This window comes from Prunus avium, chromosome 1 (assembly GCF_965620075.1).
Source record: "Prunus avium chromosome 1, drPruAviu1.hap1.1, whole genome shotgun sequence".
NCBI classification, from domain to species: domain Eukaryota; kingdom Viridiplantae; phylum Streptophyta; class Magnoliopsida; order Rosales; family Rosaceae; genus Prunus; species Prunus avium.
The window spans coordinates 2,878,254-2,892,901 of NC_142284.1; the positions used below are offsets into that span (position 1 = coordinate 2,878,254).

Genomic DNA, 14,648 nt, shown 5'->3' on the forward strand with positions numbered 1-14,648 from the left:
CATCAATGACAAAGTCTACTTCTATTTCACGTCACTTCCAATTGTTTCAAGGATAAGATTTGCCTCTTAACTGGAATAGAGAGACATAACACCGATTTATCTAATCTTGTCTGTTAAAAAAGAATGGTAAATTTACCATGGAAGAACCCCTATTTTATCTGTTATTAGGATCAAAATTAAAGATTTATAATAGCAGAAACCAGAGGAAACTCAACTCCAAAGCTCTCATTACACATACTTCCACCATATTAAAATTAAAAACAACCAGACAAAAAAACACTCAAATATCAAGCGCAGATTTTTTATAAAAAAAAAAAAAAACACTCGTTTTTTTCCTTTTTCTTTTCCAGGAAAGCAACTACAAATGCTTTCCTTTTTCCCCGACACCATTGCATATATGTACAGTAGCTAGCACCAAGCTTTTACAAAATCTATTTATAACAAGGCTTAATTAGATGCTTCACGCTTAATCAGCCTCAGCTCTGGCCCCTCCCCCACTTGTAATCCATGGATGTCCTGTACCCAAACAACCCCACATTAGATTTTTACTCTATAGTCCCGTTTCCACTGAGTTATTATGATTAACAAACTTTGAAATTAGGATGTCTCGCTATTCCAATTAAGGATATCAAATTACCCAACCTATCCGCGCAACCAAACAGTCTAATCAGACTTGAAAACTGAAATTAATCAAACAAAAATCAACAGAAGACTACTTACTGAGGACCTGCTCAGCCGAGAACCTTCTGGAAACGTCCTTACACAGCATCCGCCTCAACAAATCTTTGACGGACGCCGAGACGCCGTTGAAAACCCTCGCCGGAAATCTCAAGTTCGCTCTGAGCACCGCCTCGAAGATCTCTGTCGCCGTTTCGCCGTAAAACGGCGGGAAACCGGCCAGCATTATGTACAGAACAACGCCGGAGCTCCAAACGTCGACCTTCTCCCCGTACTCTCTTCCCGCTACCAATTCCGGCGCCACGTAGTACGGCGTTCCGACGAGGCCGCTCATCGTCTCGCCATCCCCGAACGTCTCTGCCGATCCGAAATCGGCGAGCCGGAGCCGGTCCCGACCGTCGAACAAGATGTTGTCCGGCTTGATGTCCCGGTGAGCCACGCCGAGGCGGTGGCAGTGCGCGACGGCAAGCATGAGCTGAGCCATGACCGAGGCGGCCTCCGGCTCAGAGAAGACTCCGAGAGTGACTCGGCGGTAGAGATCGGGCGCGTCGCAGAGGTCGAGGACCATGTGGAGGTGGTCGTCGTCTTCGTAGAGGTCGTGGAGGTTGATGACGTTGGGGTGAGAGGCCAAAAGCTTCAAAATCTTCGGCTCCGTCAACAGACATTGGGCGTCGAGCGAGTCGCCTGAGTCGGCGATTCGCTTGTCGATCGATTTGACGGCGAAAACGTCGCCGTTCCTCTGGGCTTTGAAAACGACGCCGAATCGTCCACGGCCGAGCTCCTCGCACAGCTGGTAGTCTCGCTTCAGTGCCTCACTCATTAGTGTAACTAATTTTGTGAAATTCGGAGTCAAACGGGAGGTCGGGTTGATTTCGGTGGGATTTTAATAGGCGCGATGGTTACGGAATGTTTCGGGAGAATATTCGGGGTGTAAATGGAATCGTCCCTTCTGCGCCCGCCACGTGTTTCATGTAGAATCTAACGGCTGGAGATTCGAAGTGAATCAACGAACCTGTACCTGGTGGTTGGGTTGGAATTACGCAAATGCCCTTTTTTTCCAATAGAAATGGAAAAGGAGAACGTGATTTCCGTACTGTTGCCGTCCTTCGTAGTAAGAGGACTAGGATTTGAAGTCCGTGTCGTACACTATCAGGTATTTCTTCTGCTGCTTTATTTATTATTTATTGGTTTTCTTTAAGGATTTTCTTTGTGGTTGGTTTAGTAGTTGGAAACCTATTCGACTCCCACCAATAAAAGGTAATTGCAGATTGCCACAATTTAAGTGCGTATCTAGACATCGTAATGCATATCATTCATACAAGCACTAGTGCATGTTGGGTGAAACACTATTTTTTCTTTTTTGTTTGCAAGTTAAGATCATTTTTCTTTGGATTAGACCTCGTTGGCAACACTATTTGTTTTTTAATTTGATATTATTCATAACAGTTGTGCATGCCTGTAGTCCGTTGATGTGCGGTGAAAAATATTTGTGTTTATGATTGGCAATCACTTATGTTTTACTTATAAGTTATAAGTAATGATTCTCTAATAAAAGTAAATGAGATTAATATTGTTTGGTGAAGTATTAAGGAGCCTTAATATGTTGTTAAAATTTGAGAAGGAAACAACCTGGAAAACTCTTTAATTGATGGGTACTAATTAGTGGCATTGACAATTAATAATTCACTTTAACAACATTCGACAATCATGTCCATATCCCCATTATTTTCTATTTCTCCAGAGTCATTGAAATGCGACAAAGAGACTCTCACAAAATTTACAAATGTAAAAATGTGAGGATGAGGAATCAAATGGCCTTTGGGGGGAAGCAAAAGGTACATTGGAATCTTGAGAGCTACTTCTTCAATTTCAGAGATATGCTTGCAGAGTTGTGCAGTACAACCCAAGGACAATTATTGCACAAAAGGTTAAGGGGACGATTATGAACTTGAGGAAGAATACATTGCGAATGTCCCTTTCCAAATGGTCCACGAAATACGGACTCTCAAAACTTTTTCTTCTTTCTATTTGGATGATGAACACTAGGGTTGCGTATAAAATCACTCATAAATCACACGTATCAAATCATAAGATAATCATAATGTTATATTCTATTCGTATTCGTGGGAGTACGGTTTTTATTTTATTTTCATGCACATGTAAATCATAGAGTTTGTTTTTAGTGAAGAATGAGGTGGGGGAATCACAAGTTTCCAAGTAATCTCTTATAATAGTCAGCTAGTTTCCAAACTTTAACTATAATTAGTCTATCCTAATCTCTTTTTATTAGATGTTTAAACTTAATAAATGACTGACAACTGGTGATCAACATAAATTTTCTGATGAATCATTAACTCTATCAATATAAGTCTTGAGGAAAACTAAATCCTACCACGCTTTTTTATTTAGTTATATATAAGCGATATTGGGAGAGCGGGGAATGAAACTTAAAACTTCATATGCAGGAGTAAATACTCTTAAAACTTCATATTGCCTAAATCCTACTGGATGGTGCAAGTCATGGGAGACATAACACAATCTCTTAATTTAACGTATTGGATTAGTGAAGAGATCCAAATCAATAGTTAGGTAATGAGGGGGACACATTAACACATTAACAAATACAAATGTATCAACCTGGACTTCCACTTCACAAGCCTTGTTTGCGTCGGACATTCATAATATATAATGTCAAGAACAAACAATTGTTTGTGCATGCAATGTGGCCTGCACCACTCAATGCAAGCTATTTTTGCTTTATTTTATTTATTTTTTAAGTTTATTTATGGGCGGTTTGTCTTATAGGAAATTGAGATTAATCGCCATGGCCAACAGGACTGTGTTTTACGATTGTTTCATGATAAATTATTCTCAGCTGTCAACTCTTGAGAGGCACTGCCATGGAAGATTTTTGTTTTAAATTACAAATAACAAAAGCTTGGTATTTGATCTTGTATGCATGCATTGACGGACTTTTTCTTTTTTCAAGATTCACACCATATTATATACTTGTCTTTGTATTCTTTTACATTCCATCCAAATTTTATTGTATACCGCAAATCTAAGGTTTCTCGTTTATAATTTATAATTTAATAATAAAACTCAAAATAAAAGATGACCCCGTTTAGGATTACTATTAGAATGTGAATATCAAATCCGAAATTAATAATTGACAGCTATTAGGATGTGAATATCGAATCTGAAATTAATAATTGACAATAAGTGAAGAGGTCGAAGATTTTCTTAACCCTTTCAGTTTGTATCGAAAAGCAAGTTGTGAACTTTGACTTTAAAATAGAGTTAGCATTTCAAAAGAAACCTTAGTTTTGATGGTGATCTATGCAAGTGCACTTCAATTCTTCGAATCCATATGTACTTGGACCTAACCCATACGCCATATTCATGCCAAATTCTAAGTAGGCAAAGAAACATTTAGCATGCATGCTGGCTTTAAGGTTCTGCTTTTGGCGATTTTCTCAAGCAGCTTTGTCTAACAGAATTTTATTTTATTAGCAATATGCTAATTAAATATCTGGAGTATCCCTGGACTCTGGCTGTCAACTTAGAGAAGATTTGTCAAGTTTGCTTGTGTTTCTATACTATAAAGGATGTGACAAGCTGACCCATTTCTTAGTGAAGGATTTGCAGCCTGTGTCTTGTAGTTATAGAATAAAGTTGCCGATATCTCTAAAATAATCTTCTCTGACTAGACAATCTAACATTTTCTAAATACTGGTGGGTTATTTTACTAGACATCCAAATCAGGGAAGAAAACTTACTTGCTATTTCCGACTAATAACATAATAACATGTGGAAAAGTTATCCCACGTCGCATGAGAGTTTCTCTCCAAATCAGGACCAAGCAGCAGATGAAATCATGTCTGAATCTGAATGTATCAGATCTTTTTTAACAGATAAATAAGGGCTAAGGAAAATAAAACTCAAGTGATTGTATCAGATATATTATTTATTTGGCACTTGATAATCAAAGTTAGGAAGCTAAATTGTTTATATATATAAATCCCGAATGCAGGAAAAAAAACCACCCAGAAACCTTAAGTTAACCATAAGTCTAAGGCTGTCAGTCAAGTTTGGAGGAATGTACTGATTAAGTGATTATTACATATGAAAGGAAGCAATAGAAATAGGAAGAACAAGATATTTGAGCCATGGCTCCACTGAGGCATATGTTGCTTCAAAATTTACAAAATTTATTATGCCATGCCAAATCCTTAATAAAACTTATGATGCGTCCTTTCTCTTACAACAACAGTACATAGAGCAAGCATGCACCAACAAAGAAGTTTTCTGTTTCAACCTTGTTATCAACTGTTCTTCAATCTCTATATCTACTATTGTGGAGGGAATATTATCAGCCAGTAATCATTTACATGCTACGGATTTTACACTCGGGTTATTGTTGTCATACCGAAAGGACAATTGCACCATGCATACTGCATTACATTACTCCAAATGCAGAACCATCCTCTTTCTTGATGAACAGAACAGTCGCCTATGAATTCCGACTTATAGGCATTCATCTCCCGTAGCTCCTACTCCCACAGAAGTTTGAAATAATTAAATTAAATAGTGCAATACAAGCAATAACATTCAATTGAAATACTGATACAGAACTAACTTTTATAACCATTGAATCGTAGAAAGGAAAGTATGGAGAGAAATTCTCAGATTTTGAGTCATTTATCATGCGTCAATTCATCCTTTCCACAGCCCAAAACCACCCAGCTAAACACATACACACAATTCTGCCTCTCTAATTTTTTTCGGGGGAGACACAATAATATGTCAACCTCGCAATTATTGTGATACAAGTCTGATCTAACAGCATTTCCGTTAACTTTTGGTGGATTTCGTAGTCCAGAACTTTCTTTGTTTTCTTGTTCATATTGGTAGACATGTTTCTGAAAGCCAAATTCACAAAGCTCAAACAATTTTTTGCATGCACCAAAAATTAAATTTGCCAAAACTATAGCTGATTTGAATAGTGAGGAGACCTATGGAAACATGAAAAATGAGTTAATATACAGTAAAATTTCAAGCCACTTAAAGAACTGAAGAAATTTAATTAGTAGAATGAACTACAGATAGGTTTTCCAAAATAAATCATCAACACTAAGTCAACCTGTTCCTGCTTTCATATATTGGAATTTGGAATGAATTTAAACTCAAACAATTAGTGAATTCTTTGCTTACCATCTTTGCTTGAACTCTGTTCCATGTCAATCTGTTCTTGCCATGACTGCTTCATGTCAGAAGAATTACACTCCAAAAAAGAGTTGTCTTTTGATGAGGAACATGACTGTGGAACAGAAAATGAATTTCTGCTTGTTGTCTGCTTCTTAGACATTGAAGATTCAGCTGTAGAGCTGCAATCTTCATTTGTTCTCGAGGTCCTAGCTTCATTAGGATTGTGCAAATTATCTTGGAGTGGCCTTTCTTCTTGCATATGTTTGGATCTCTTCCTATTAAATTGGTTACTCTTGGAATTTTGACATGTAGGCACCTTCTGATCATTCGATGAGTAAGTAGGACAAGGAGCATTATTCTTTAAGATCACTTTTGGGATAGGCAAACTTTCAATACCATCGGAATTGTCAACAACAACTTCATCTGTGCCATTTGAGTTTGCAGCCTTTGCTGCTGCTTCCATTTCCCACATCTTGAATATAGCCTTGGTCAAATGCTCTCTAGCCAAATCTATCTCAATGAAAGGTTTTGGATAGTTAAATCCTAACTCTACCCCTGAAACTTTAAGCACATTATCCGGCGCATCCCAAGGATGATGGATCCACTCAGTTGGCAAACGTGCTAACTCAGGCAGCCAATGCCTTACATATTCACCCTCTGGGTCAAATTTTGAGCCTTGAACCTGACTCCCAAAATTCACATGAATTAAAGTTAGAATGGACTAAAATAGGTTTATGTTCCTCAAGAATAAATTTGTTGTGTTTTAGGGTATTCATGTAGCTGCACTTTCTTTAGCTTTCAATTTATAAAATACTGAAGCAAAACACTCACCTCTGGACTGTCCAAACGCTCAAGCTCATGGCCATCTGGTAAGCTCCCTGAGATATACTGCCAACCAAGGATATCACTTTCCAAATCAGCATCCAAAAGTGTGTCCCAGAAATACTTCATTCCCCATTTCCAAGGAAGAAGCAATACTTTCACAGCAAAACTTGATACGATCACTCTTATTCTGTTGTGTATCCACCCAGTTGCCCATAGCTCTCTCATTCCTGCATCAACCAAAGGGTAGCCGGTCCGACCTTGTCTCCAAGCCTTAAAATTGTTCTGGTCAGCTTGCCAAGGGAAAAAATTCAAGTTGCTGAGGAGTGGTCTCTCATGAGTGAATGGAAAGTTAAAACAAAGATACCGTGAGTATTCTCTAAGCCCAATGGCCCTCAGGAAAAGAGTCACACTCTCAACCCCTATAGAGTTCCCTTCTTTTGCCCACAGTATCTGCTTCATTCGAGCTAACTGGAAAACTTTCCTCACGCTCATTTCTCCAAAATGAAGATATGGGGACAAAAGTGATGTAGAGTTTTGCCCAACCTTTGTCCTGTTCTTTGAATATTCAAGCAGGTGCAACTCAGAAAATTCACTTAGAGCCTTATCGGCATTGCTCCAACCAGGAGACCATGCTCTTGCTAAGAGGGCATTGCTAGACTTTTCTGTTTCCTTTTCAAGACCCAAATCCTCAATTGAACATTTTGCTACATTTCCTGTCAAATGAAATAAATTCTTCTTTATTTGTTTCTTTCCCAGCAAATACACACACACACACACACACACACACACACACAAAACTCAGAAAGTCGAAATGTACCTGTTGCTGGCACCAATTTCCATGGAGGAAGGAGTGTGACAAGTTCCCGTTGCATGTTGAAGGACTTGTCCCAGTACGCCTCAAAGGTTGTAAAAGCTTGCCCTCTTGCATCATATACTTCCCATGGCTCATTCAACAGATCTGCATTGTAGCTTTGCACAGAAATGCCTAGCTCCACCAGCTTTCCTTTGATGTTGTGATCACAAACAAGTGAAATAGGATCTGGGAAGGAAAAGCAATAGCATATTTACAAATTGGAAAGAAATGAAACACCTTGAAGCAATTTGCAAGAAGCATCAACACACCTAGCATGCATGACAGATAAGGGCTTTGCTCTCCAGCACAATGCTGATTGCCGACTAAATAAAATCATTTTCAATTTGATTTGTGACATGTGCCTTCGACTATAAGATAACAAAATCTTTGACCTCATTTCGTGAGTGAAATTTGTGAAATGTCATTGATATTACAAGAAAATCTTCATTTTAGTCGAGCTGAAAAATAACCATTAGTTGTGGTGTATGTTATACTGGTCAATTTGCTATCACCTTATCTTTTGGGATCAATGGTAACTTAACAGTTACAACTGCGCAGGGGCATTAAGGATGCCACAATCATCCTCTACAACCCTAAAACAAAAAACAAATATAGACATCCAGAGAGGGATTGAAATTTCTAATTCAATATATAGAAATCCAGAATGATGGACCTTGAGCTCTCTCTGTCTCTCACAGAAGGGCATTAAGTCACATAAACAAAAATATTGAGAGAACAAACGAAATAAGGTATCAGAAATGAATGAAAATTAGATCTTCACTATGCTTTTAGAAAATCAAAGTTATATCAGTTGACTGAAACTACTTTGAGGTTGGCTCCAGAACATACCATAAAGATGGTTGAATACTACTTTTGTAGCTCCAATGGCTTCAATGCACTCTAAGAGAGCCGCAAGAGTGCTCTGGGTTCTAATTAGCACAAGTTCAGCCCCAAGGGATCTCAGGGAATGGTCCAAGTGATAAAGAGACTGCTTTAGCCACCACCTCGAAACTCGACCCGGGTAAAATTGTCCTTCATCTTGAGGACACCATATATAAACAGGGAAGACGCTACCATCCCTAGCAGCAGCAGCTAAGGCAGGATTATCCTCAATCCTGAGGTCCCTTCTAAACCAAACTATAGTCTTGTTGCTACCCATCTTGTAATTCAGTTTCTTCAGGATCAAATTTCAGTATCAAGTTTTATAAAAGTCTCAAAAATTTCTCTTCTTCCTTCCTTCCTCCGCTCATTAGCCAGTAGCCAGTAGCCACAAATCCCAGAAATCAGAAACTGCAGCTTTCGCCAATAGAACGACAGCAAAAAACTTTGCCCAGTCAAGGGAAAGATCTGGAAATAATTCTCCCCAGCTGAACCTGGGAAGTGAAGATTATTTTGAACTACCAAGGACCCAAAAACGCCAGCCTATCAAGGTGTTCTGGGTCGAAGAAATTTGACTGTTCCCAATCCATCTGTGGACCAACTGAGCCTTCCCTACATGTTTCACCAACTGAAAAAGTAAAACTCACCATGAAGCCATCAACCAAAGAACAACAGAACTCCACAAAATAAAATCGCCAATACCCAGCAGACAACTTTTAAAGACTAGAAATAAAGCAACCCAAACTGGCAAACACTTACTCAAGAAGATTCAAAGAACAGTTCATGCATTTGGGTGCACCTTGTGTCGTTAAACACAATTCCACCTGCAATAGAAGATTAGATTTCATGTGACTGAAAAAAAAAAAACTACGAATCTGAATCTGAGTGAGACCAAACCAAAATAATTAATTATTCATACGCAATAAAGAATGTAATTTTGGAAAAAGGAAAATAGAAACAATCATACAGAGGGCTTTAAACAATACCCAATTCTCTTTTTCTAGATTATCCAGAAAGATCTCAAATACCCACAACTTGGCTAAGAACCCAAAATCAAATATTAAGGATGCATACTTTTCCCTTATTTCCTGGACATGGGGAAAGAAAATAGTGCACAAATAAATAAACAAATAAAAAGCTTTATCTTGTGTACAATCTGTGCAGAGCGCTGGTCAATACTGTGAATCAAAGAAATGGCTTTACGTGACTGTATGATTATCCCATTAACGTAACATCACGAGGAGATAGTGACAGTGATTATTGTAGACGACAATTTCTTGTCTTCTCTGTGAACCGCACTGGTAAAAAAGATAAGGCTAAAGGTCTTGTTAGGCCTCCCTTTAACATTTGCACCTACAGGGTCCTACAGTTTTTTTTACCTTACCTTTTGGTCCTTCAGAATTGCAAGACCAGCCGAAAAGTCCCGAAAATCCTTTGAAGTTCAAAGACAGCAGTACATGTTTTAGAACTTTTGATTTGACCAAACTTCCAAACGTTTTCAAATTATCTTGATTTTGTTTATAAATTAAGAAAGGGTTTTGCTTTTGTTACCACTTTCTTTAATGTTGTTTAGTTAGCCTCATTTTGATTGGAAGAGAAAACACGGGCTTTTCCGTAAAGTATTAATTGGTTTTGTCCTCTTTGCATGCAGATAATGTTCATCTCGTACCATTTTAGCATCGAAAAAACCAGAATTACCCACAATTCTATAAGTTCTGTTTAACCAAATTGATAAAAGCTTGATGTACGAAGAGAAATTAGGCAAAAAGATCATCTGGGTTAGCCTTGAAATTTTCTTATCAGCATTTGCTTTTCTTTGGGGCTTTTTTTTTTTTTTTTTTTTTTTTTTAAGAACTTAAAAGTAATTTAGTCTCATATTCTCTTTGAGCACAAAACCATTTTCACTAACTGTTGGATCAAAATTTAGGCTGCATCACCAAACCGTTTTACACCACGTGATGTGCCTGAAATCCAACCTTATACCAAATGGTATGATGCTTGAGCATGGTTACAAGGCATCAGAATGCAAAACAAGAAGACAACCAATATGACTTGTAACATAGTTGATCTGATTTTTAATTTTAATTTGACTCGTTTATGGAGACAATCCAATTATATTAATGCACGGGACCATTCAATAACTGAGCTAAACTAGCATTAAAACACATGAAAGCTAGAAAACAGGGGGCCATCTATAACATTCAGCTTTGTGTTGGTTTCTCTTAGGTGACCCATCTTGCACCAAGTTGCCGCAAATTCGAAAGGTAAATTGATTAACGAAGAGCAATGAAACAATACCAAAAGGGTTATTATTGTTTCAGATGAATACCCTAAAGGCAAATTTCTGTAGCAGCAAATAGATCCCTTCAACTATCTCGAACAAAGGTCATAAAATTCACAACCGATCCATTCGGCTTTTTAGTACTCATTGCAAAACTAAAATGTACTATGATGATAAGTGGTAAATGCAATGCAAGGAGAGACATCCCCGATAGAGTATGAATATCTATTCCATAGAACATGAGTCAAATTATCATTATCCATTACCATATCCAATTTCACCTGAGAAGCATCATGGTAAAAAGGAAGCTCATATTCCGGTGCCATTGAGCTCATAATCAGAGCCCCTAATCAGCCTTCCCAGGTGCTGATTATTAATTATATTAAACTATACCTAATTTCTGCCAGGAACATATAATGCACATATTCAGACCAGAAAAGTAATTCCCTCGAGTTCCAAAAGAAGCCTAGGTGCTTCTCTAAAATACCTAACCCTTTTAAAACAAGTGCTCAGTGTGCACGGTCCCTAAGGACTTCTAGTTCCATCTCGGTTGGGTCAGTTGCCTGGATTTCATAATGGATACCGTCCAGCTCCCTCCTGAACCTGTCCTTTGATGTTGCATAGAGCATCTTGGCACGGATCCGTGACACAGAGGGTGACCTGGAAAAGGAAGCATCAGTATCACATCAAAATTGAAATGGCAATGGCAATAGCAACTCAAAAGGGGGGAGGAAAGCAGTATCATACAGAAAATAGTAGAAACACAACCATATACGAAAGACCTTTAAAAGTTGCATATGTAAACAGCAAACATCTTTCCTCTCCATTACTCACATAGAGATCACAACGAGACCCAAATCATCAACAAGATCCATAGTTTTTATTCAAGTTTCACATAAACCAAGTGGGATATGATGATGAAAAGAGGTGGAAGCAATCCTTGAAAAAGAGCTCAGCAAGGAGCAATTAAGCTGAAGTCGATCCAAAAGTGTTCTAGGCTACATTTACCTCAGCTTCCAATTCAAAAACTAAGCAAACTATAAAAAATCCTCCAATATACCAACACAAAAACGATCCTCACCAAATGCTTGAGAAGTAAAGCAAGTGGAAAATGAAACTCATCGCTATGTTTGCCATCATAATTTGGTCCAGGGGGAGCATTCACCTACTTATGTGACAAACTTTCCAAAGGACATACTGTGATTAGAGAAGGTCAAAACACAGCATCATCTCAAATAAAACACAGTTCACCAAAAGAAGAGTCACTAGCATCAATTAGTTTGATTGGCAATTTCAACTGCATTTTGAATCAGAAAAAGTAACCGTACAAAAGAAACTAACCATGCAATGAAAAAGATCTTGCTCTTTTGACAATTCTCTGAAGTGACAAAATCAAAGTCATAAATTGCATATCGGCAGTCATTCTCAGGCATTGAAGCGGTGAAATCATCATAGCTTTCAGCTGGACCTCCAGTCTTTTCAACCACAACCTCTTTTTTCTTCTCGTCAATTTTAAAAATCACATAGCGATAAGCCTTCTTCCTCTGCAGTTCCAAGAATGTGTTTTTGCAGTGCTCAGCAACACCCATGCCTGATGAAGCATTTCCCTGATATGAAAACCCAGTGTTTAATAATTGTTCCAAACAGCATTAACTACCAGTTGTCATTTTTGCAGAGCATAATAAAATCAGAATTTCACTTCAAGATATCATTAAACAAACCCGTCCAAGAAGAACAAGCACCAGGACGCTGTACAGGATTAAATCAAACATATGCTTAATCCTTCCCAAACTTGAAAGTTACCATTTGGAATTACACAGACATTGATGGCCCATAACAACATTTGAACTTGTAATTCCAATTGTGGATATTGAATTTCATATTTAATATTTGGAGCCAACAGAACAAAACCCATGATCACTCCAAAGCCACCAAACCCAAATAAAAAAACTTAAATGATAATCCAATTCAAAGTCCAAGTCCCAAGTCTCCATAACATGCAATGAAAGGAATCACATCTTTGTCAGATTCGCACACCCACATCCACAAACAAGAAACCTCAAACCAGATACTGCCTTTATATAAATTCAAATAAAGCCATCAATTTTGTGCAAGAAAATGAATTGCTACGACAAAAATAAGAACAGAAGTTACAGCCACCATTATATATCCAGTGTACGAAAAAGAATAAACAGGACTTTTAGCACAAAAAAAATTTCTTAAATTTCTTCTTAATAAATTAAATTAAAGTAAAGAATAAACAACCCAGAAGAGAAAAGGTTTGCAACAAGCAGATTACTAACTAACGACATTAATAAGTGCAAGTAAATCGATAATTGACCCAAAAAAAATCTTAAATTTCTACAGAAAACAAAGAGAAAATGAGTTTGCAGATAAAAATCAAGCCCATGTGTTTATCTGCTGCCAAAAGCAAACCAAAACCCAGTAATCAGAACTTTAAAAGCACCAAAAAAACAGAAACACAAATCTATAAACCCAGAAGAGAGAGAAAAAAAAATATAAATAGATCTGAACAAGTAACAGGTGAAACTTACTCCTCTGAAAGCCATAACTGTTACGGAAGCAGATAGAGAGAGAGGGAGAGGGAGGAGCGTATGGAGAAGAAAGAAGGAGAATAGGGAGCCACTGAAGAGCAAAAGGAGAAAAGGGAAAAGAACAAGATTCGCGTTTTGAGGAGGGGAAAGTAAAAAAGAGGCGCGTCTCGTATGTGTGTTTTTCGTATCTCGGTCTAAATATCAAGTATTGTATTATTCTTTTTCCAGACAACGACCCGCCATTCCGTGTTGGAGGAGAATTCATTGATGTGGTCATATCGGATTAGGTTTACTAAATTTTTTTGATTAGTGACACTAATGCAGTCGTGATTCCTAAACGTGGATTAGGTTTACATAATAATCGTAATATTTTCAAGTAGCATTTGCAATTTACCTGTTATAATATATGTAGGACATGTGTGTTTACTTTAACTATATATGTATATATATTATATTATTATCGGTGAATTAGTAGTACAATATGACGGTGTTATTGTCACACCGAAAATTTGATCATATATAAACATGTATTAGGTCATTTACGTGAGAGTATATGTGACCTTTGACTAATAAATCCAAAATTAATTTACTATAGTCTATAGCTACAGAGTGGATGATTGGATTTTTTTTTAATACAAGCAACAATCTCAACCATAAAAAAAGGAGGGTTTTTCACGCACACTACAAGAGTGTCATGGAGCTTCAAACTTGAGATCACTGGTCTATAAATCATGACTCTTTTTCATTAAGCTAGACTCTATTGGCAATATTTATGTAAGATTTATATAGCATTTGTGGACCATCAATCATTATATACTGGATGGTTGTATAAACTATGCATAAGCTTTTCTAGTTACAAACAATAAGGATACAACCTAAACCAATGTGGTGAAAAGAGAAAAGGGCCAAAGAAAAATTATACAATCCAACACAAAACCAACTTTTGAGAGTCCATCGGCCGAAGAAAAATCATACAATCCAAGACAGAGAAACCCGAAACTAGAGCCCATAAAAGGCTAGAAACCCATTTAATCCAAGATAACACCAGACAAACAACAAAGCTACAAAGCCCAAAGGCTAAACCAAGTGCCTGCCACCATTAGTTAAAGTTGATGGAGCCGGTTACAAGAAGATAACGTGAAGGGCTAGACTCCTAGTTGCTGTTGCTCCACTAAATATAAGGTCACCATTTGGTTGGATCATGTATCACAGAAGCAGCAGAGACATCAAAATTAGCATAACCAAGTTCTTTTAGGGGAAACAATCTAATTATCTGCCTATAACTAATCCTCAAACCCGCCCCTCAAAAACTGATTTCTGAAGCTATCAAGAAACAGGGATGAACAGCATTGAAGGATAGGAGGATTCT

General features: G+C 37.6%; 3 protein-coding genes across 5 annotated transcripts; all 3 read right to left on the reverse strand.

Annotated features, from left to right (window-relative positions):
• Positions 1-201: 201 nt before the first annotated feature.
• LOC110748998 (phosphoenolpyruvate carboxylase kinase 1-like) lies at positions 202-1,637 on the reverse strand. 2 transcript variants are annotated; one of them, XM_088247450.1, is made up of 2 exons: positions 728-1,637; positions 202-516 (listed from the first exon to the last, which is right to left on the reverse strand). In XM_088247450.1, exons 1-2 carry the CDS (start codon positions 1,496-1,498, stop codon positions 448-450), a joined length of 840 nt encoding a protein of 279 aa, XP_088103576.1. In that variant the 5' UTR covers positions 1,499-1,637; the 3' UTR covers positions 202-447. The 2 variants fall into 2 exon arrangements, with proteins under 2 accessions (XP_088103576.1, XP_021804686.1); XM_021948994.2 differs by having other exon boundaries at positions 721-1,637.
• Positions 1,638-4,868: 3,231 nt separating this feature from the next.
• On the reverse strand, positions 4,869-9,590 carry CRY2 (cryptochrome 2). 2 transcript variants are annotated; one of them, XM_021948976.2, is made up of 7 exons: positions 9,430-9,590; positions 9,203-9,267; positions 8,414-9,055; positions 7,529-7,750; positions 6,718-7,424; positions 5,893-6,568; positions 4,869-5,231 (listed from the first exon to the last, which is right to left on the reverse strand). In XM_021948976.2, the coding sequence occupies exons 3-7, from the start codon at positions 8,721-8,723 to the stop codon at positions 5,206-5,208; spliced, it is 1,941 nt and encodes a 646-aa protein (XP_021804668.1). In that variant the 5' UTR covers positions 8,724-9,055; positions 9,203-9,267; positions 9,430-9,590; the 3' UTR covers positions 4,869-5,205. The 2 variants fall into 2 exon arrangements, with proteins under 2 accessions (XP_021804668.1, XP_021804667.1); XM_021948975.2 differs by having other exon boundaries at positions 8,414-9,071.
• Positions 9,591-10,937: 1,347 nt separating this feature from the next.
• Positions 10,938-13,451, reverse strand: LOC110748986 (actin-depolymerizing factor). Its single transcript, XM_021948977.2, has 3 exons — positions 13,280-13,451; positions 12,066-12,331; positions 10,938-11,384 (listed from the first exon to the last, which is right to left on the reverse strand). Exons 1-3 carry the CDS (start codon positions 13,292-13,294, stop codon positions 11,234-11,236), a joined length of 432 nt encoding a protein of 143 aa, XP_021804669.1. The 5' UTR covers positions 13,295-13,451; the 3' UTR covers positions 10,938-11,233.
• Between the last annotated feature and the right edge of the window lie 1,197 nt (positions 13,452-14,648).